The sequence below is a fragment of the Rattus rattus genome, chromosome 9, assembly GCF_011064425.1.
Source record: "Rattus rattus isolate New Zealand chromosome 9, Rrattus_CSIRO_v1, whole genome shotgun sequence".
Classification (NCBI taxonomy): domain Eukaryota; kingdom Metazoa; phylum Chordata; class Mammalia; order Rodentia; family Muridae; genus Rattus; species Rattus rattus.
The window spans coordinates 61,301,522-61,323,125 of NC_046162.1; the positions used below are offsets into that span (position 1 = coordinate 61,301,522).

Below are 21,604 nucleotides of genomic sequence, written 5' to 3' on the forward strand. Positions count from 1 at the left end.
ATGGCTGACTCCTGAGGCAGCTCCCTTATCCTGCCTCTCTATCTCTGAGGAAAATGGAAACCATCAGGACTCTCAGGAAGGGCTATCCACCAGATGTGACCATGATGTAACATCTGCCACACATAGTCATTGTAGGGTGTGGCCTTCCCCAGCAGTACCCAATATGGTCATCAGACAGGCTGTCCCCCAGGTCTCCCTAGTTCAACCATCACCCCGGGGGCTCTTGTAGCATCTAGATTCTGCATCTCAAATATGGACAAGAGTCTGGGGAGACAGCCTGGCTGGTAAAATGCTTGCTGTGAAAGCATGAGGAACGGAGTTTGACCCTCAGCACCAACCTTTTACAAACAACAAACCAACCACTGGGTGCTGTGGTGCATTCCAGTTCTGGGGAGGTGGACACAGGCCGATCACGCTGGGGCTCACTGGCCATCAAGGCCAACCAAAATAGTGAGAGATCCTGCACGGAATGTTAACCCTGGCCTCCACGCAGGCACACCCAACCATGCAGGTAATACATACACACGTGCAGAAAATAAAAATCCAAACCGAACCAAAAACAAACAGAGGCAAAAATAGGTAAGGGATCGCTCCCTCCAATTCTAAGGCAGTAAGGCCTGCAAAGCCAAAATCACAACTCGGACTCGGGGTCCCTGAGGAAACACCAGCAACCCTCAGACCTCAGACTCCCCTGGGATACCCGTGAGGACACTGATCCAAGATCAACCTGGAGTTTCTGCTTCTGTGCATTGAGGGTAAAGCCTAAGGGTTTCCTAATGCAGACACCTCAGCCTCGAGTCCACAGCAAGAGGACCACTGAGCAAGTGACCCACCCACAGCGGTCTGCCAAGCGCCACTTCATTCTGTGCATTAAGGGATGCGCTGAGAGCCACAACCCACAGGGGAGGTGGTACGGTCCTATCTGACCCCGCCTGCTACAACGCAGAATTTACCCTTTTGCAAGTCTAGCCTAAGAAAACATGAACTCTGAAGACCCTTCCTGTAACAGGAAAAAACTGGAGCCCACCTGAGGGGGCGTCACGGGGAAGTGCTCAGGCATGACCCTGCCTCTGTGAAGCCTTCCTTCAGTGCATGCCTGGATGAGGGGGGACGCTCCTGGGAGGAGATGACAAAGAAAACGTCCCTCACACCAGCCACCTTTGCGTGAGATGTGTGTTAGAGGAAGGGCTGGCTCTACCTCTGCACTGTGAGCTCCTTCGAAGCAAAGCAAGGGTTCACAGCAAGGCTCGGATGCCGAACACAAGTGCCAAGCATGCTGGCTTGCACCTGTGGTCCCAGCACTCAAGAGCTGAGACAGAAGGACTGCCACAAGTTCAAGGTCAGCCTAGACTACAGAGCAACACGCAGTCTCAAAACAATACTACTACTACTACTACTACCACCAATAATAATAATAATAATAATAATAATAATAATAATAATCATAATCATAATATAACAAAACAGCAGCAGCAGCAACAACAATAAATGAATAAAAATGGCAACACGGCGCTGGAGAGATGATGGCTCAGTGGTTAAGATCACTGGCTGCTTTTCCAGAGGACCCAGGTTTGCTCCCAAGCCACCACACGGCAAATCACGACAACCGGTAACTCCAGTTCTGGGCTATCCAACGCCCCCTTCTGACATCCCCAGATACCGCATGCACATCGTGCACATAACACACATCCAGAGACATGAAATAAATAATTTTTCAAGGACATACAACACAAGCCAGACCGATGCTAACAAGTACCAGCAGCTTACAATCAAGTGTACATGCCTAATGAAATATTACACAGCCGTTAAGATTATAAATGAGAACTCTGTAAGCTTAGGACATGCTAATGTCAAAGTCTCAAGCTAAAAAAAAATTTTGCGTGCAACACACACAGAGATAGCACAGCAGGATCACACATTGTGGTCTCTGGACACAGGCAAGACTGTGGGCAATACTTTCTTTCCTAGTCTCCGTCTTCTGAATGCTTAACTTTCTGTTAGTTTATATTATAAGGTATCATTGGTCTGTGACTATGAGCTCCACATCTGCAGATCTGGCCAATGACAGCATGAAAATACTGGGAACAACAAACAAACAACCTGTGCCTATACCGAATGTATAGTGACTCTTCTCATCATCCCTGCACAGTATAGGGTACCTATCTGTCACGTGACATACTGAGTGGGTGCCTTAGTCCCTTTTTTATCACTGTGGTAAGATGCTATGATGGAGACCACTTATAGGAGAAAGAGTTTGGGGCTCACAGTTCCAGAGGATTAGAGTCTATGCCCATCGTAGTGAGGAGCATGGTGGCAGGCAGGCAGGCGGGCAGGCAGGCATGGTACTGGAGCAGTGCTGAGGACTCATATCTCAATCCACAAGCACAAGGCAGAGAAAACTAACTTGGAATGGCATTGGCTTTTGAAACCTCACAGCCCACCCCTGGTCACACACTTCTTCCAAAAAAAGCCCACACCTTCTAATCCTTCCTAGATAGTTCCATCAACTGGAGACAAGCGTTCAAATATATGAGCCTAGGAAAACCATTGGCAACCCAACCACCACAACGGAGTCATAGCACCAGGAGGATGTGGGACGGAAGAGCTCTATGCAAATGCAGCATCGTTCTATGCACCATTCTATTCTTAAGCACTTATTGAGAAGGTTCTAGAAGCCATCCTGGAGTATGCTAAGGGACAACTGTATGCATTAACTTAGTTCAAATGTGCATCTGGGCCTGATGGGAGCCCTGTAGGGAGGCTGAAGCAGAAGGATTGCAAATCAAGTTAGCCTGGACTACAGAATGAGTTCAAGGCCAGCCTAGGCAACTTAGTGAGACCCTGTCTCAAAAAACAAAAGAGAAACAGGAGGCTGGGAGCCGGAAACTGGGTGCTAGCATGCCTGCCTAGCCAGGTTCTAGATTTAGATTCCCCAAAGTGAAAAAGAAAGTAAATGTCCTTACACTTATTTAAGTTTCATCTGTCTGTCTCACTGGCTATGGGGCCAGAACTCACAGAGATACAGGAACAACAGTATTTACCTCAGCGGGCTCCCCCATGACAGACGTGGCAGAGACCCAAGGGGTCTCCACGTACCTGGACCACCAGCCACCCCATTACAGTAGCACCCCAATCCTACCTCTCCTGGAACTGCTTGGAGGGAATGAGGCCAGCTCGAAGGTTGGTGTCTCCCACTCTCTTGGCCTGCCACCAGGTGGGGTCATCTTGGCTCACCACCTCCAGGACCTGCCTCTGCTGGAAGGGCAGGCCTGCCTCCTGGCAGGGGATGGCACGGTCCTCCCGAGGGTCATAGTGGAAGAGGGCACGCATGAACACCTGCATGGCAAGGGCTGCAGTGAGGGGACCCTTCTGTACAAGGGCATAGGCGGGGCAAGGACAGCGACCATTCAAAGTGAGAAAACGCACGTGTCCCCGAGAGTAGAAAGCTAGTTAGAGACACCTTGCATTTGTTTCCTAGTGTTCTTCCTCCACGGGGAAATGTTCCAATCAGGAAATCCACGGGTAATGGGGCAATGGGTGGTTGGGACATGGCTCATGGGTACAATGTGCTCGTCTAGCATGTATGAGACCCTGGTTCCACCCCGAGACCGTGGTTCTAACCCCGGTCCCAAAACCAAATCCAAACACTGGGCAAAGGCGCATCGGATGCAAGCCTGACAGCATGAGTTCAATCCCCCGGTTTCCTCCTCGGGAGAAAACTAATACCTACAGCCAGCCCCCTGGCTTCTATGTGTACACTGTGGCATGCACACATGTGCATGTGAACGTGCAACACACACACAATTAATTAAAATGAATGTTAAAAAGAAAAAGAAAGCAGAAAATGAACAGATAACCTCCACATCTGACTTTCTCTAGGCAACGAAGCATTTCCCTGTGGACCTGATCCGCCCTGCTTGGAGCCTCAGCTACACTAAATTAACAACTAATCCCCGACCCAGAAAGCAAAGGCAGGCACAACTTGTAACCTGCTATTACTTTTACTGCATGGTGAACTCAGGGCCCCATCTATGCGAGTAAAGACCCCAGAGGACCTCAGAGGAAGGAGCTCAGATGTCAACAAAACCACTGCGGCCAACCTCGTCCTCCCATCCCGTGTCGGTAACTGACATCCACAGTTTTGACAGCTCCACCTCGATTATCCACCATGTTCTTGGCCATGTCTCTTTAAGGAACTGGACAGGGAGCTGCTTCCCACTTCCTGATTCTCTCGTCTCCCAATGCTATCAACTGATTTCACGGTTAGTTCTAGACTATCTAGGCCCGTTATTTCGGTGGCAAATAAAAAAGGAGAGATCAAAGGTCACCTTCACATGTGAGAGAGTCCCTCATGTGCCCAGAACAAAAGATTAAGCTAGACCGCAGTAAGAACTTCCTGGGCCTCTGTGGTAGGGACAAGTACCCTCACCCAGATACCAACACTAGAGCAGTGGGTGGCTGCCCAGATGGAGCAGTGGGTCAAGAGGAAAAAGATTTAAGAGGACTGGGCTAAGGGACTGGGTACCACGCTCTCTCCCTGTATGAAGCCTACAGGATGCTACAGGTCAATATCACTTATGCCCTGGGATTTAGTCCAAGAGTGCTAGGAAGAAGCAGTCATGAACAGCTTGTCCCTTCACTGGTTACAAAACAAGAGGCCAGCGAGTCCTTCACCAACAAAGCGCTCAGATCTGCGCTGGGCCAGAGGCTGTCCTGGGCCTTCTTTCAAGCATTCAGTACAGGGTGGCTGGGGTTGGCCCACTCCCTTCCAGCCCGATGGAGAGTGCCAACCTCATTCTGTTTCCCTTTCCACCTTATGCCCAAGAACTGAAGTCCAAAAGGATAAAATCAAATGGAGATCATCCTCGCTAGCCTCTGACTCTTTGAAAGTTATTTACATTTTATTTCCTGCCCGTTGGTGTCTTTGCCTGCATGTAGGTCTGCGTGAGGGTGTGAGCCGCCATGTAGGTGCTGGGAATTGAACCGGGGTCCTCTGGAGGAGCAGTCAGCGCTGAACCATCTGTCCAGCCCCTCCTCTGTTATTCTTAATAATCTCCCTGGGCTTCCACAACAGCGCTCTGTGCCTCCCTGCCCCTGGCTGCCACCCACTCCCCTGTCCTCCAGGGGTTACACAGAGAGCTCTCTGAAAGCGTTTGTGGTTGGATCAATCCTTTCCCTGAGGAACACACAGGAACACCGGAAGCTAAGCTCTCACCCAGGCAGGAGAGACGGCTCAGCAGGGGGCACCTGCTGCCACAGCGGATGATCTGAGTTCAATCTCCAAACCCCACATTGGAAAAGGAGCAAACTGACCCTTGTAATTTCTCATCTGACCTCCACGTGCACGCTGTGTTGGCACAGCCAATAAACAGGCCTCCTCACCATGACGGGGCTGTCTCTGGGGCTTTGGGGTGTCCTCCTATCCCCAGGGCTGTGCCACTTTAGTGCTGGCTGGCCGACTTCAATGGCTACCACCTGCAGCCCGTTCGTTGCCTAAGGACCTACTTCCCGTGGCTGCTGGGCTCTAATCTAGCAGCCAGGAACTACAAAAGAACAAAGCTCCCAGGCCTGGTAGGAGTTGTTGCACAAATCTCCCCAGCCCTTGGCTGGGAAGAACAACACCGCCTGTTCTGATCCCAAAAACCCATTCAGGATTAAGCACCGGGCACCCTCAGTGGGTGGTGACTTCTGGGTAGCATTTGCTCTCTGTAGGATGGCCTGCCCTTCCCCTCCCCACCCCTCCCCTCCCTACTGATGCAGCTTAGAGTCACTTCCCACCAAGTAGATCATCTGTCTTCAAACCCTTCTGCCAGCCAGGGAGACCCAAACTAGCTGAGTACTTCACACTGAACCCGCATCCCCAGCAACAGCCCTCCCGTCTGACCCTCAACCCTACTACACTGTCTCAAGATCCCCCAAATGCGCTTTCCACCACAGACCTCCGAGCCCCTGCCTAACAGGTGTCTTGGCCCGACCTCTTTGATGCTCCAACCTTCCCTCCCTCCAACCCCCCCACCCTCCCCACCCCCGCCAGCACCCAATCCAAAATGCCTTTGAGGTAGATAGTTCTGGCCCTACAGCCTCTTCCAGGCTCTTGGGCCACACGGTTCTCGAGACACTTGTCCGACAGTCCCCGGAATAGCTGACACTCCCTTTCCACAGTCAGAACCCTATGGCAGAGAACCCAGCCCAGAGAGGTCACCACCAAAGGTAGGCACAGCAAACAGCCAAGCCAACGGCAGCTACTACACTAGTCCCGGATTCAGGTCCTCGGTCACCTTCTCGTCTCCATGGCCCAGATTTTCTACTTCAATTACAGTAAGCTTGTTTTCTGTTAGCATGTCATGTAAAATCCTGTTTCCAGACAGCAGGGTACAGTGAGTCACTAGGACTATTAAAGTCCTTGGCTGGAGACAGGTGACCACGGTTAGATACACAAGCTGTTCCCGTGGCTTTGCCCAAAGCGGGGCATGGTTCAGAACACCCAGCCTGGCCCAGCAGAGAAGGCTCCCCACGCCTCCCCATACCTTGCTCTCTTTGAAGCGGTCTTCCTCCTGGGTGGCAGGGATGATCTTGAGGGTGATGGATCCCTGGGATTGGGCCTGAAGGGAGAGAGAACAGAGGCCCATGGCTTGCCAGCCCAGTTCTGTGAGTCTCAGGCTTACTTCCTTTCTCCCAGGCCTGATAATGGCTGGGTGTTCAGAATGAAAGGCAGAATGGCAGCTTCCACTCCTCCACCCTGGTGGAATTTGCTAGAAGGAAACTGAGCATTGCAGCTGAGCTGGAGACATGGCTCCTCGGTTAAGAGTGCCGACTGCCCTTTTAAAGGACCTGAGTTCAATTCCCAGAAACCACATAGGAGCTGTAACTACAGTTCCAGGGACCCTACACCTTCACACAGACATACATAGAGGCAAAAAATTAAATTAATAATTAATAAAACTAAAGTAAATCATACAGAGAGAGGTATGCATATTCATATACACATCAATATTGACCTATGATAATTAAGATTGAGTGCCAGAGCTAGAGCAAGTAAGGAAAAAAAAATACACTGCTTTTCAATGGGACAGAGAGGGTGATGGTTTTAGGCAGAACTCAGGACAGGCACACATTGAATTCCAGCTCCCCACAGCTCCAGGCCTCAGGGGTCCTAAGACCTCCCTTTCTTGATGTTCTTTGGGAATATATACAAATTTTTTTTAAAAAGATGTATTTATTTATGTATACCAGTATATGGCAGCTGTCATCAGACACACCTGAAGAGAGACACACCTGGACCCCGTTACAAATGGTTGAGAGCCACCATGTGGTTGCTGGGAATTGAACTCAAGTCCTCTGGAAGAGCAGTCAGTGCTCTTTACTAAGGCTGAACCATCTCTCCACCCCCCTACTTATTTTTATTAAATTTCTATTTATTTTAATTAATTAACTTTTATGTATATGAGAGTTCTGCCTGCATATCTATATACCATTTGTATGCCTGGTGCCTATACAGGCCAGAAGAGGGCCTCAGATCACCTGGGACTGAAGCTATAGACAGTTGTCATCTGTCATGTGGGTGCTGGGAATTGAACCTGGGTCCTCTGGGAGAGGAGCCAAGGCTCTTAACCGCTGAGCCATCTCTCCTGCCCCTCTGTGGCTATTTTCATAACCAACTTCAGTCTACTTATCCTAGGTCCTAGGTCCTGCCTGATTAGTACTTCCTTGTTGGTCCCACTCCACCAGAGGGCTCTCGTCTCAGGCCACTCCTACCTTTCTAGGAGGTTCCCTTCCCTCAGTATCAGAGCCCGGGAGGAAGAACGGGATTACCCTCCCAATGACACAGAAGTTCACTCTCACTAAATATGAGGGGTTTGTTTTCATCCCTCAATCTTCTCTCTGTTATAAAGTACTTTACCCTTCTTCAATGCTAATGACAACCAGGCAGAAGTTGAAAAGCCCTTTTTCTCCCTAAATTGCCTAGAAGGAGACTGAAAGTCAGCTGGACCAGGATAAACCCAAGACTCAGAAGGGTTCCCAGGGAGCGTAGGTGAAGGAAGAGGAAACACATGCTGAAGAGAAGAGCAGAGAGAGAGACGCAGGTGAACTGGAAACCATTTTGCTTGCCCCATCCTCACACAAACTGGGGAGCAGAGGCAGGTCTGCCCTGGCTCTGGGAGGCCCCCTGCTCTGCGTCTCTGAAGACCTCCCTCCCTGCAGGTATGCTATACAGACCAGAATTTGGCTGATCTCGTCTGGACGTTTGTGCAGGACGGTGATCCCATTCACCTCCCGGAGCTCATCACCAACGTGGACCAGACCTAGGAGACACAGAGATGGAGGTCGGCTCAGCACTAGAACGGTCCTGGCACTGTCGGGGAGGTCCCCATGTACAAGGTACATCTGAGAGCCAGGCATCTATACCAGTCCTGCTAAACGGCCACACCACAAGGAGTAATGAGCAGCAAACACACGCAGGGCCTCAGCATAGAAAGCTGCATTTCTCCTGCCACATCTCTGCTTGCTGTGCATGTGCGTGTGTTCATATGTATGCAGGTACACAGACAAAGAGGTATACAGAGGTGTGTGTACTTGTATGCACATGTACATGCATACCTCAGGCACCACTGTTCTTTGAGATGGGGGCTTTCACTGGGGTCTGGGATCACTGATCAACACCTGCCTAGCTCTGGGATTACAAGCCCATGTGAGCACACTTGGGTTTTTACATGGGTTCTGGGGATCAAACTCAGGGCTTCATGCTTGGGCGGCGAGCACTTTACCAACTGAGCTCTCTTCCCAGTCCCTATCTCTTTACTTTCCTGGACTGGAGACACACTCCAAGAATACCCCTCTTGAGTCTTAGTAAAGAAACTTAAAGGCATCAGTATGTCTGCATGTGTGTGTGTGTGTGTGTGTGTGTGTGTGTGTGTGTGTGTACCATACATACGTATCTACCCATCTATGTTTCTATCTATATATCCTCCTACCTACCATCTACGTATGTATGTATATATGTATCTACCCAGTTATCTATGTATCTCCCTATATATCTACCTATCATCTGTTTCTGTCTGTCTCAATCTTTCTATCCATCCATCCATCCATCTGTCCGTCCATCCATCTGTTCATCTATCCATCCATCTGTCTGTCTATCTATCTACTGACTCAGGTGGCCTAGCTGACCTCACACTCGCTCTGTAGCAGAGGATGACCTCGAACTCCTGATCCTCCTACCTCCACCTACCGAGTGCTGGGATCACAGGTGGGCTCCACCACGCCTGGTTTTATGCAGCGCCGCAGATGGAACCCAGGGCTCCGTGCACTCTGGACAAGCCTCCTACCGGCTTAGCTGGGCACTCAAGCTGGCTTTATTTACTTCAACAGGCTTTTGCTATGGTGTCCGGGCTGGTTTTCATCTCTTGTATGCAAGGACTCATCCTTGAAACATCCCTTTTCCCAAGCAGCTCCCAGGCACAAGTGCCACCACACACAGTACTACTTAGCCACTACTCTAATGACAAGGGTCCTGACATAATTTGGCCTCTCTTTGTTGCTCTGAGCGGGCACTGGGCCAGCATCAGCACCATTAACAGCGCAGATTTCTGAACCAGTCTATCAGATGTTACCGCTGTGCTCATTGGTGTTTGGGAAAGTCTAGTTCCCCAGACCTGGAGGGGAACATCCCCCTCCACTAAGAAGCCCGCCATGATGGCTTGTATGCTTGGCCCAGGGAGTGGCATGATTATAAGGTGTGGCCTTGTTGGAATAGGTGTGTCACAGGGGGCATGGGCTTAAGACCCTCTGCCTGGAAGCCAGTCTTCCACTAGCAGCCTTTGGATGAAGATGTAGAACTCTCAGCTCCTCCTGCACCATGCCTGCCTGGATGCTGCCCTGCTTCTACCTTGATGATACTGGACTGAATCTCTGAACCTGTGAGCCAGCCCCAACTAAATGTTGTTTTTATAACAGTTGCCTTGGTCATGGTGTCTGTTCACAGCAGTAAAACCCTAACTAAGACACCCGCCTACCAGATTTCCCATGCACTGATGACTACCAACTTGTTTTCCACCCAGACTAATCCGGGTCACGAATATACTCCCGTCCACGGCAGTTTCACAAGGAGATGAGGTTACTGGAGGTGACAAGGATCATCCCAGTCCCAGCTAGGAATCTCCAACTAAGACCATCCCAAGCTTACGGGTTATAATCTTCTGCCAAACCTCTGAGCTCTTTCCTGATCACCCAGTGAGAACTCCAAGCCTATCAGGCTTCAGTTAAATTCCTATTGACCTTGGGACCTGGAGAATCCCATCCCCAAATCCCCAAAGGGAAGCAAATCCCACAAAGGTTACCCTAGAGGTGGGAATAGAGAGCTCCGGGCTCAGCCAGGCCGGGATCCCATCATTCCACAGGCTTCACTCACCGCTCCGATCTGCCGCACCCCCTCGCATGATCCTGGCCACCACGACAGCCCCCGAATGCTCATCCCTTCGGATAGTGGCACCCTGAATGACAGACAGGAACAGACAGGCTCTAGCAAGGCAGCCTCTGCCCAGCTTACAGTTTTCTTCATTCCTCCCTCTGAGACCCCGGAAGATGAATCTGTGGAGATCTTCCCAAGGCTGAGGACAGCATAAAAAGATGGGGGATTGCAGGGAAGGGGCAGAGCTCCACACTTTACAGTCTACGAAGGACAGTGCAGCAACGACCCATTCTTCACAAGGGACCAGGCCTCCTGCATGGGGTGTGGTCATTCAGGAGGTAGAGAAGAGTTCAAGGTCATCTTCAGCTCTATAATGAGTTCGAAGCTAGCCTGAGCTATCTGAGACTCCATCTCAGAAAAGAATAATAATTAAACACAGCTAGTGAGATGGCTCAGCTGATAAAGGCATCTCCCACCAAGTGTGAGTTCGAATCCCAGGACCCACACTGCTGAAAGAGAAATCGATTCCCACAAGTTGTCCTCTAATTGCCATACTTGTGCTGTATGGCAACACACACACACACACACACACACACACACACACACACACACTAAATGCAATTAACATTTTTATATAAATAAGTAATACACGAAGAGCTGGGTATCAGAGGAGCCAAGCATCTTCAAAGACAATCCTCATGGAAACGGGGGTGGGGGGAGCTTTTGATGATGCTAAACCCAGTGTTTCCTGCCTCATCACAGCCCTTGTCTCTTGCAAAGACATTTAATACTGAGGACAGTCCGTGCTAGCGAATTCTCAACCTGCCTCGAGCCAATCCCAGAGTTCCTGGGCCTTCTGCTGCCGCCAACAGGAAGCAATTATGCCCCCACCAGAGCATCAGGACCAGGATTTGGCCCATGATACACAAAGAGATGGTTTCACGGATTAAAAAGAGCACTAACGAGCTCCCAATTTCCTGTACCAGGTATGACCAGGCCCATGTCAGCACAGCAATGAGGAGGGGAGGGGAGCCAAGGGCAGACATTCCAAGACTGATACCCAACTCAGCCACTCATGTGGCCTCACCGAGAGAGCCCCCTTGTGCTCTCTGAGCCTGCCTCCTCTAGGACAGGGGACGAGCATTTAACTTGAAAGGGCGTTAACAGGGGTCCTATAAGGGACCTGCATGTGGCACACAAATGGTAAGTGCCCAGTCAAAGTTTGCCACTTGCTACTGACGATTCATGCAAACATTTCACGTTCGTCACTACAGAGTTCATGTTGTCGTCAGCACAGAAGACACATTCTGCTGACTACAGAGGCTGCCCACTGCACCTCCCGAAGCCACTTGCCCCCTGGCTTCCAAAGTCCCGACATAACTGTATATCACATATTCCTCTCTGGACCCCTGCTGCCCCCTAACACTGTGAGTGCACAGGAGGGATCCTAGGCCGTGTGCCAATTCCATGGCACAGGTGAGGAAGCAGAGGCAACAGAGACGCCTTCATCTGTGGGGGACATGGCTCTGAGGCAAGAACTAAAGTTTCTGGACATCCTCTACTTCTCTCCATCTCATGAACAAACTCCCTCTCCGCCCAGCCCATCACCGCTGGGAGCAATGGAAACCCAGTGCTTATCTGTTAGCCTCTAGGACAGGGGCTGGGCCTGCACTGCTTCAGTGTTCAGATCTAGAGCAGCAAACTCCGTCTATAAAGGATCGAAGGCTTCGAGGTGAGGGTCGGGTCTCTGCTGTAATTGCTTGACTTTTCATGACAAAGGAATAAACTTGACCTTGCTTTTCAAGACAACAAAAGGGGCTGGAGAGGTGGCTCAGTGGTTAAGAGCACTGACTGCTCTTCCAGAGGTCCTGAGTTCAATTCCCAGCAACCACATGGTGGCTCACAACCATCTGAAATGGGATCCAGTTCTTCCTCTGGTGTGCATGAAGACAGCTGCAGTGTAGTCATATGAAATCAATAGATATTTTTAAACAACAACAATAACAGCAAAATTAAGCTGTAAGCTACATCTGGCCCTTGGACTCAGTCTATCAACTTTGATCGTGGTCACCCTAAACAGCCACCCAGGTTGTTTGCTGCACGAAATGGCTTGGCCATAACTGAGAGGCACTGTTTCCAGTCCGGAAGAGTGTGTTCTGGCAAAGTGGCTGTCATTCACTGTGAACCTGGGTAGGGTGCCCTCCTGGTTTCCTGGGTTGGGGTGAGATGTAGAGGAATGTGGGGTGGGGGAGGGGAGAAGGGCACATACCAGGGGCTCCTTATTCTTGACCAGGCGAACAATCTTTACTGATTCCTCTTCAAAATCCTCGTCGATATTATCGGGCAGAGGGGGCAGAACGGGATCGAAGTTCTTCTGGGCAACTGTGTCGTGTACCATGAGCACAGCCTGTCGGGAAGCCAGAGAAAAGGGCTGGCTCTATGCCCTCACAAGGTCAGAGGTCCTTGGCTGGGCAGGGGTAGAGAGAGGGGCTCCTGTCTCCTGCCTAAGAAACGGCCCCCTCCCCGGGGCATCTTGCAGATTCTTCACACAGAAGCTTCTGCCTCTCCACCTCAGGACTCCATCTCCAGCACTCTCTCCACCCCCTGTCCCAGGAGACACAGCTGCGTGGGTGTGCAGGGACTGTGGCGTGACTACCCTGAGGTGGGGGGTGGACAGCAGCTGTAGCAGCTCCCGTTCATCGCTGTGCACCGAGGCAGCCTGCAGTTCCTCCATCACCTGTAAGAGAAGGAGACGGGAGGCTGGGGTGCCCCTTTCGGGAGCCCTTCTGAAATCCCTGGGAGAAAAACCCTCTTCCCTGGGCCTCAGACACAAGGATCCTCGAGGGAATGGCTGCAGCACCCAGAAACATGTGACACTTGCCACTCCAAGACCAGTGGAGGCTCTGAGGAAATCAAACCAGGGACCAGAACGCACTCATGTATGTGCAGAGTGTATACCTACTCTACACCGTGGCTTTATCTGGGTCTCCTCAACAAACCGCATGCCACGAGCACTTTAACTTTGCTATTTAAGGATGAGGCCCGGCGAGAGTACAAATCTTACCCAGGATCACAAAGCTCACAGTGGCACAGCAAGCATTTAAACCCAGCCTTGTCTGGCTGTACAGTCTGTGCCTCTGACTCTAGGCGATTCCACGGATGAAGAAATTGGGGCTGAGAGGTTGGGTGGACTTCTTTAAGGTCACACAGCTAGAGGCAAAATTGGCAGTCAGAGCCTGGGTGATGTAACCCTCTCCAGATGATCACAGTGTAGAGGAAGGAGCAAGGTACAGGGTCTGCTACAGATTTTACCACCCCCACAGGGCCGTCTTCTGCCCCGGGGTTCTCTGGGTGAGAGTCCAGCTAACTAGTCGGATATTAGCTGATCTACATAGGAGTCGGTCTAAGCCAGTAACTGGGACAGCTAAACCAAAACCCACAGGGACTAGGTCTGTGAGGAGTCAAGAAACCGGAGCCAGTCAGCATGGACACGCCATGAGTCCCTTGAATTCTGGACTTCATGCCAGCCTCTCAAAGCCCAGATACAAGGCGCTATCTGACCTACTAATGTCACCATTTCTTGGAACAGGTGGAGCGCTCTCATGTTACAGCTGAGGGAACAGGTTTGCTCCAGAACACACGGTCAGCAGGAATCACTACGTCTCCTGGCCCTGGCTAAGGCTTCTTAGCCCTCCTTGATGCCAGAAAGTTCAGGAAAGACTAGAATGAGAGAGGGCTGAACTACAGCTCAGCTGTACAACACCTGCCTAGAGTGTACAAGGCTTCAGGTTTGATTCCCAGCAACACACACACAGACAGGCAGACACACACACACACAGACACACACAGACACACACACAGGCACACACACACAGGCACACACACACAGACACACAGACACACACACGTGCACACACACACACACACACACACACTAAAGGAGGAAAAGGACAGTGGGTGACAAAGTGAGTTAGAGCCTTTTCTGGGCTTGGTGTGGTGCTCTACTTTAAGTCAAAACATTGAAATCTGGGACTTACATCCTCAGCAAGGGCCATGGCGCTGTGTAGGACCGGGGTCGGACTCTGCCTCTCATAATAGCGGAGTTTCTCGTGAATCTGCAAAGACACTTCATTTTGGCTTTACCTTGAATATCACACACGACGGCCCCCGGGGTTGTGGTGACACCTAGGGCCATAGGCTGGGTCCCCTCCATAGCGGCATATTCGGAAAGCCCTGCCTAATGAGGTAAAAACCGTCATGGGTGGGGAAGTGGCTGGGATGCACAGGAAGAGCCCCCCTTGGGCATGGGGAGGCTGAGCCAGCCTCGTTCACCTTCATTAAGTAACCAAGGCTCTTCTCGCTGAAGACATCCCGCAGGAAGCCCATCTCCTCCCTGTGGTTGGAGTCAGGCCTGAGCTGAGAGGTGAGGAGTGCCAGGGTCTCATGCAAACCTGAGGAAGAGGCCAGAGGAACAAGGTCCAGTAACACTGGGACCTCCTGTCCTTGAGACGTCTCACAGACAGCATTCCCACCCTGCCATTCTCCCCGCAGGCTCAGCTCTGCAGGGTGGACCAGCAGCAGAGCATCCAGAGGTAACACCCCAGCATTGGTCCCGCTTATGGTTTGGTTTCCCCCAATCCTGGGAGGCCCGGCAGGTGCAGCCCAGGTTGAGGACACTCACCCGAGTCTTCGGACAGTACCGGCATGCCTGTGCCCGGCAGGTCCCCAGCTGTCCCTACAGTTTGTGTGGGTGGGAGAGGAATCTTCAGCAATGAACACACATCACCCGGATCTGCTTATGACCTCTGTGAGGACAGAAGAAATAAGAGGTGGGGGGAGACAGTCACTTTTTGGGGAGGAGGTTGGGCAGGGAGCAAGATTTGTTGGGTGCCTCTAACACGCCAAAGATGCTTCTCTCTTCTGACTAATCATAAAACCTTAAAGGAGGAACACCAACGCACCCATTTTACTGATGAAGAAACAGAGGCTGGGGGTCCCTAAGTAACTTTTGAACCAGAATAGGTACTCAGATCACTTGTTCCTGACTGACCTTGGCAGTGCCCATAGTCCCCGTGCCTTGAGCAAGATGCTCTCGACCACAGCTCTGCCCTTTCTACTGCTACCTTCCAAGAGTGCTTGACTCAAGCCTCAATATCCCTTCAACAAGTACCTGGTTAAGGCCTACAAGAGCTCCCGCCCTCCCACCCCCCCACCCCGACCCCACCTCCAGCCCCCAATCCAAAGAGAGCCTCCGGTCTGAAGATGAAGAAGTGAGAGCGGAGTTTGTTCTGCCGGAAGCAGGTACCCAATCTCAAGAGCTCCCCTCCCCAGGTGCTCTGTAGCACGTGGACCTCAAAAAGTCCTCCTTCAGAGAGGGACAAGGACTCATGATTCATTCATTCGGCAGACATGGAGCCGGCCCACTGCGTGGAGCACCAGTCACACCGAAGGCAGAAGAATGGTACCCGGCCCCCGCCCCCACGCCGGGCTCACCCCCTCGGCGGCTTCCAGCTGCGCCCCCAACTCTCCAACCCTCCCGGCTGCAGCCGCTTTCCGAGAGAAGCTGGAGGACAAACCCCCGAGGTGGGGGGAGCTGAGCGGGCGGTGTCGTGGGATGCAGAGCCCCGGAAAGGAGCCAGGCGCACGGGATGCGCGGGCGCCGAGCAGTGAAGGGGACCGCGGGCCGGGAACCGAGCCCCCGCTGGGGAGGGTGGGCCGTGAGGCTGTGGCACACCCAAGGGGCGAGTCTCCGCCCCCTCCCGCCGCGCACCAGGTCCCTTGTGCACCACGCGTCGCTTCTTACCTCGTCGCGCCAGGATCTGGGATCCGTGACCCGGAGCCGCGCGGGAGCCACCAGCCTCCACCGCCGCTGACTCCGCCTCCGCCGGCCCCTCCCTGCCGCGGCGCGCGGGGTCGGGGCAGCGCGCACGGGCGGGGGGAGCGGCGCGGGCCCGGAGGGGCGGAGCGCGCGGCCCCCGCAGGCCCCTCTCATCCTCCGCCCAGCGCACCGGCTCCCCTGTGGACACCTGCTCCGCCGAGAATCCGATTTTGCAAACATTGATTGAGAGCCCCGCAAGTGCCAGGCACTGTGCCAGGGGCTGGAGCTTCAAAGCCAATCGAGGAAGAGAGGCTGCACTGGGTCATTAGCAAGCCGAGCAGGGGGCGGGGGCGGGAGGGGGGTGTGCATCGGGCAGCCGCCGGGCCAACCCGTGGCAACAATGCTAAGTGCTGCGAAAGATTTATCGGTGCACGCTGCCCTGGGGACCTGGAGGCGCGAGGGAGGAGAAGTACGACTGGGAAGAAGGCAGCTGCATTCTGCCTGGGTGGGAGGGGGTAGGGCTGAATAAGGGGGAAAAAAAAAAAACCTCTGGTGTCCCCGGCTTCACAGGGGTTGGGGGGGTGGACGAGCTCCGAAATAGCTGGCTTCTATTGTGCTCCCTCTACCCCCATATACTCCTAGGATTACCGATTATTAGCCCCAGATAGAGAGCCAGCATTATTTCCTCGCTTCAGTTGAGGAAAGTGATGTGAATGCAGGAAGCAGTAGAAAGGTGTGAGTGAGCAGCGGCTGCGATCTTAGGGGATGAGCAGTGATCTGGTGGGTGTGTCCCCCTCCCTTCAAATACAGCATCGAAGGACATCACAGTGCAGACTAAGCCCGTTGAGACACACATGTCCCAGAGAGGTAATCAGTAGGCAGCCCTTGCAGCTTGCAATGGACAGGCAGGCTGTAAGAGGGCGGCAAATGTCACCAAGAAATTTCCCCTCATCCCTCAAGCACCAGCTACTCCAATATTCCTCAGATCGGGTCTTGTGGGGCAAGTAATATCAGTCCACGTTGCTGACAGGCCCCCAGTGATGCGGTAGGGGTAGACAGACAGCAGGCGGCATTGAGGGTAGAGAAAAACTAAGAAACAGATGGTCTTGGTTAGGTTTTCTACTGCTGCACTGAAACACCGTGACCAAAAGGCGAGTTGGGGAGGACGGGGTCTATTTGGCTTCCACTTCCATCACTGGAGGAAGTCAGGACAGGAACTCAAGCAGGAACGCAGCCTGGAGGCAGGAGCTGATGCACAAGCCATGGGGGGACGCTGCTTACTGCCTTGCTTCCCGTGGCTTGCTCAGTCTGCTTTCTTGTAGAATCCAGACTACCAGGCCAGGGATGGACACCCACAGTGGACCGGGCCCTCTCCTACTCATCACTAACTGAGACCCTTACAGCTGGGTATCATGGGGGCATTTCCTCAGCTGAGACGCCTTTCTCTCAATGACTCTAGTTTGTGTCAAGTTGACACACAACACCAGACAGACAGTACATGGGGTGGGTTTTTTTTGTTTTGTTTTGTTTTGTTTTGTTTTGCTTGTTTTTATTTTTATTTTTGGTCTTGAGACAGGATCTTACTTTGTAGACCAGGCTGGCCGGAAACTCACAGAGATCCACCTGCCTCTGCCTTCCGAATGCTGGCATTACAGGCGTGTGCCACCATACCTGACCACAGAGGTGCTTTTGCTGGCGGTGCTCAAGCTTTGAAATGTTTGAAAAGCCAGATGATGAGAGCACTAATAAAGGGTGTTCAAACAATGGTTTTTGTATATGGTGTGCGAGCGCGTGTGTGTGTGCGTGCATGCGTGCGTGTGCATGTATGTGTGTGTATCTGTGTGTATGCATGTGAGTACGTGCATGTGTGTGTGTAGTGAGAGAGAACTCAGTCCCTACTTCACACAATATACAAAATTGAATTTTTAAGAGAAACCATAAATCTAATTAAATACAACTCTTAGAAGGAAACAATATATTTAAATACTGGTGTAGGCATAGATTTATTAGAAAAGATGTAAAAGCAACTACATAAATAGACTGCATAAAAATCCAAACTGTGGGGCTGGAGGAATGGCTCAGTGGTTATGAGCACACACTCCTCTTGCAGAGGACCAGAGTTCTGTTCCCAGCACCATGTCAGACCACTGAACAGCCTAAAACTCCAACTCCAGGGGAACATGAGGCCTCTGGCCTCAGCAGATACCTGCACTCACATGCACACGCGTGCGCGCGCGCACACACACACATAATTAAAAATAAATCTTTATTTTAAAAAAAAACACAATTACTAAACAATTGAGTGGCTGAAGTGGCCATAGTGGTTCATACCTGCGAGATCGACACTCTGGGTGCTGGAGAGAGAGCTCAGTCAGTAAAATGCTTGTTTGCTTGTTGTGACGGCATAAAGACCTGTGTTTGAGCCCCAGCAGCCACATGTAAACGTTAGGCATGGTGGTCTGTGTTTGTAGCCCCAGAGTTGGGGACACAGAGATGGGCAGGTCCTTTATCTCACTGGCAAGACAGCCTATCCTGATTGTCGAGCCCCAGGTCGTAGCAAAGAAACAAGATGGACAGTCCCCAAAGAACAGCACGGAGAATGACTTCTGGCACCCACACTTGTACACACACATACACACACACACACACACACACATACATGCATACACACAGATACACACACACTCACATGCACACACACAAATACACACACATACCTGCTCACACACACATACACACATACATGCATACACACACTCATGCATACACAGATACACACTCATATGTGCACACAGTTACATGCACACGCACAGACACACACATACACACATACATGCATACACACACTCATGCATACACAGATACACACTCATATGTGCACACAGTTACATGCACACGCACAGACACACACACACTCACATGCATACACACACATGCATACACAAACACATGCATACACACAGACACACAGATACACACACACACACACACACACACACACACGACCAAAAAGCCACAGCTGGGAAGAAATATTATCTGATGGAAGACTTTTGCTCAAAATAAAGAATCCCCGCCATTCAATAATAAAAAGACAAGCAGCCCCCCCCCAAAAAAAATGGACAAAGATAGAAGCCTACATTCCACTAAAGAGGATACACAAATAGCATGCTGCCACATGAGTAAATGCTCACCCAACATCATTCGTCATCATGGAAATGCAAATTAAAACCTGTCAGTTCCTGCTGCCACAGCAAAAATACCACAGGCTGGGTACTTTATAAATAATAAACATTTATTGCTAAAAAGCTGGAAAGTCCTAGATCAGAGCACAGACCGGATTCTGACTGTGTATACTTCCCTCACGCATGGAAAGGCCAGAAGGACAGAAAGGCACGGAAGGAACCTGGAAGCCTAGGGTGCGGCTCTCCCTGCGTGTCCTCTGAGGGCACTAATGCCTGTCAGTGAGGGAATGGGCACACTGAGATGGATAGATGCACAATGGTGTCCAAGGTTGTTTTACTGTTTCTGTGATAAAAATACTCTGACGAAAGCGATGTAGGGTTTACTCGGGCTCACGTTCAAGGCCACAGGGCACTATAGAGGGGAATCACGGCAACAGGGACTTGAAGCGACTGTCACGTAGTGTCTGAAGTAATGAGGCAGTGGATGGCGAATGCCTGCCTCTGCTGCACTCCTTTTCTCGGTTTATACAGTCCCGGATCCCAGGCAGGGAAGCAGCCACTCGCAGTGGGCAGAGCTCCCGTAACAAACTCAATCAAGGGAAGCCTCCACAAAGATGCCCAGAGAATTTCCCCGGACCAGGTTCCATGGCATATGCCTGCAATTCCAGCACTGAGGCACTGAGTCTAGAGGATCAGGAATCCAAGGATCGCCTAGCCCATCTCTATCAGGAGCGGGTGGCAGAGGGCAGTTCATTCATGAGGCCCAAAGTTCAGACCCCAGCACCCACACTGAGCGGCTCAAAACACATGTGACTCTATCTCCAGGGGGTTTTACACCCTCTTCTGGCTTCCAAGGGGATACACACACATAAGTGCACACACACACACACACACACACAATTAAAAAAATCTTTTAAAAAGATAAAATAAAGTTTCATATGTATGTGTATGTCCTATAGTACAGGAGTGTTGGGTTTTTTTGTGGTTTTTGGGTTTTTTTTTTTTTTTGGTTCTTTTTTTTGGAGCTGGGGACCGAACCCAGGGCCTTGAGCTTGCTAGGCAAGCGCTCTACCACTGAGCTAAATCCCCAACCCTGGTTTTTGGTTTTTTTAAGCAAGCAGGTTAGAGGGAATACCAAAGAGAGGAAGAGGGAGGTTTGAGTGGCTGAGAGTTCAGAGTGAGGGTGCGAGGCAGAGAGCTGAGTCCCTCCACCGGCAGGTGGTGCAAAGGTAGAGGCCACCGGAGGCCTGGGAGGCTAAGGTGCGATTCGCCCAGCCAGAGCCAAGATGCTTGGTGCAGAAGCAGCGCAGGAGGAGCTCCCATGCTGGAGGAGTGAAGGAGTAAGAGGTCTATTTGTGCAAGAGAGAGGGTAGGAAGCCTAATCCAGAAATGATGGATGCCAGCCATCCCGGAAGAGGTGACAGAGACTCTGCCTCCGGCTACAGGTGCTCCTGGCCGCGCATGGCGTTCAGCCCAGGTTCCAAAGGGAACAGGAACAGTTCCAAGAGAGGAAATGGGCTCCATCCCAGAAGGGCATCTCCAGGCGAGGTGAGTCAGAGAAGTCCTCGATCCCATTTACATCTCAGTGAGAAGTGGGTGGCTGTGTAGCTCAGTGGTAGAGCATTTGCCTAGCATATGCCAGGCCCCTGCATCACAGTAAAAAAAATAAAATAAAAAGTTTAGTATTTAGACTCAAATATGGCTGGGCAGTGGAAGTGCACACCTTTAATCCCAGCACTCGGCAGACAGAGGCAGGTGGATCTCTAAATTCGAGGCCAGCCTGGTCTACAGAGTGGGTTCAGCCAGGACTACACAGAGAAACCCTCTCTCAGAGAGAGAGGTTGGGGGGGGGCAGAGAGAGAAGAAGGAGAGAGAGCTCAAATGTGCACATAGGAAAGTACTCAAGCCAAGTTCTTAGAGCACTAAAAATCAGAACACCTGTGCAACCCACGCCTTGATGAAGCAAACAGCAGCAGCTCCCAGAATCCCCTGCAGACCTCTGGCTCACAACTTCCGTGTTCCTGCTTTACGGCTTAATCATACAGCATGCATATTACCATGCTTTAAACATGGTCAGACTGGTCAGCTCTAAACCTGAAGAAACAAGACTTAGAGTATGCCTCATTCACCAGTATGCACAGGATTTTGTTTACAATGTATCCGTTCTGTCCTGGGACCTGTTCTGTTCAGAGACCC

General features: G+C 51.4%; 1 protein-coding gene across 1 annotated transcript in view; it reads right to left on the reverse strand.

The window, feature by feature from the left end:
• The window catches only part of Mpp3 (membrane palmitoylated protein 3), a 28,638-nt gene extending 12,331 nt beyond the window's left edge, over positions 1 to 16,307 (reverse strand). The window contains exons 1-10 of the mRNA XM_032913032.1: positions 16,212 to 16,307; positions 15,090 to 15,213; positions 14,741 to 14,859; positions 14,446 to 14,523; positions 13,065 to 13,145; positions 12,678 to 12,815; positions 10,409 to 10,490; positions 8,218 to 8,303; positions 6,528 to 6,602; positions 3,140 to 3,336 (exon numbers count right to left, since the gene is read on the reverse strand). Of these exons, the coding sequence (XP_032768923.1) occupies positions 3,140 to 3,336; positions 6,528 to 6,602; positions 8,218 to 8,303; positions 10,409 to 10,490; positions 12,678 to 12,815; positions 13,065 to 13,145; positions 14,446 to 14,523; positions 14,741 to 14,859; positions 15,090 to 15,114 (881 nt within the window). The 5' untranslated portion in view covers positions 15,115 to 15,213; positions 16,212 to 16,307. The remainder of the gene's footprint in view (positions 1 to 3,139; positions 3,337 to 6,527; positions 6,603 to 8,217; positions 8,304 to 10,408; positions 10,491 to 12,677; positions 12,816 to 13,064; positions 13,146 to 14,445; positions 14,524 to 14,740; positions 14,860 to 15,089; positions 15,214 to 16,211) is intronic.
• Between the last annotated feature and the right edge of the window lie 5,297 nt (positions 16,308 to 21,604).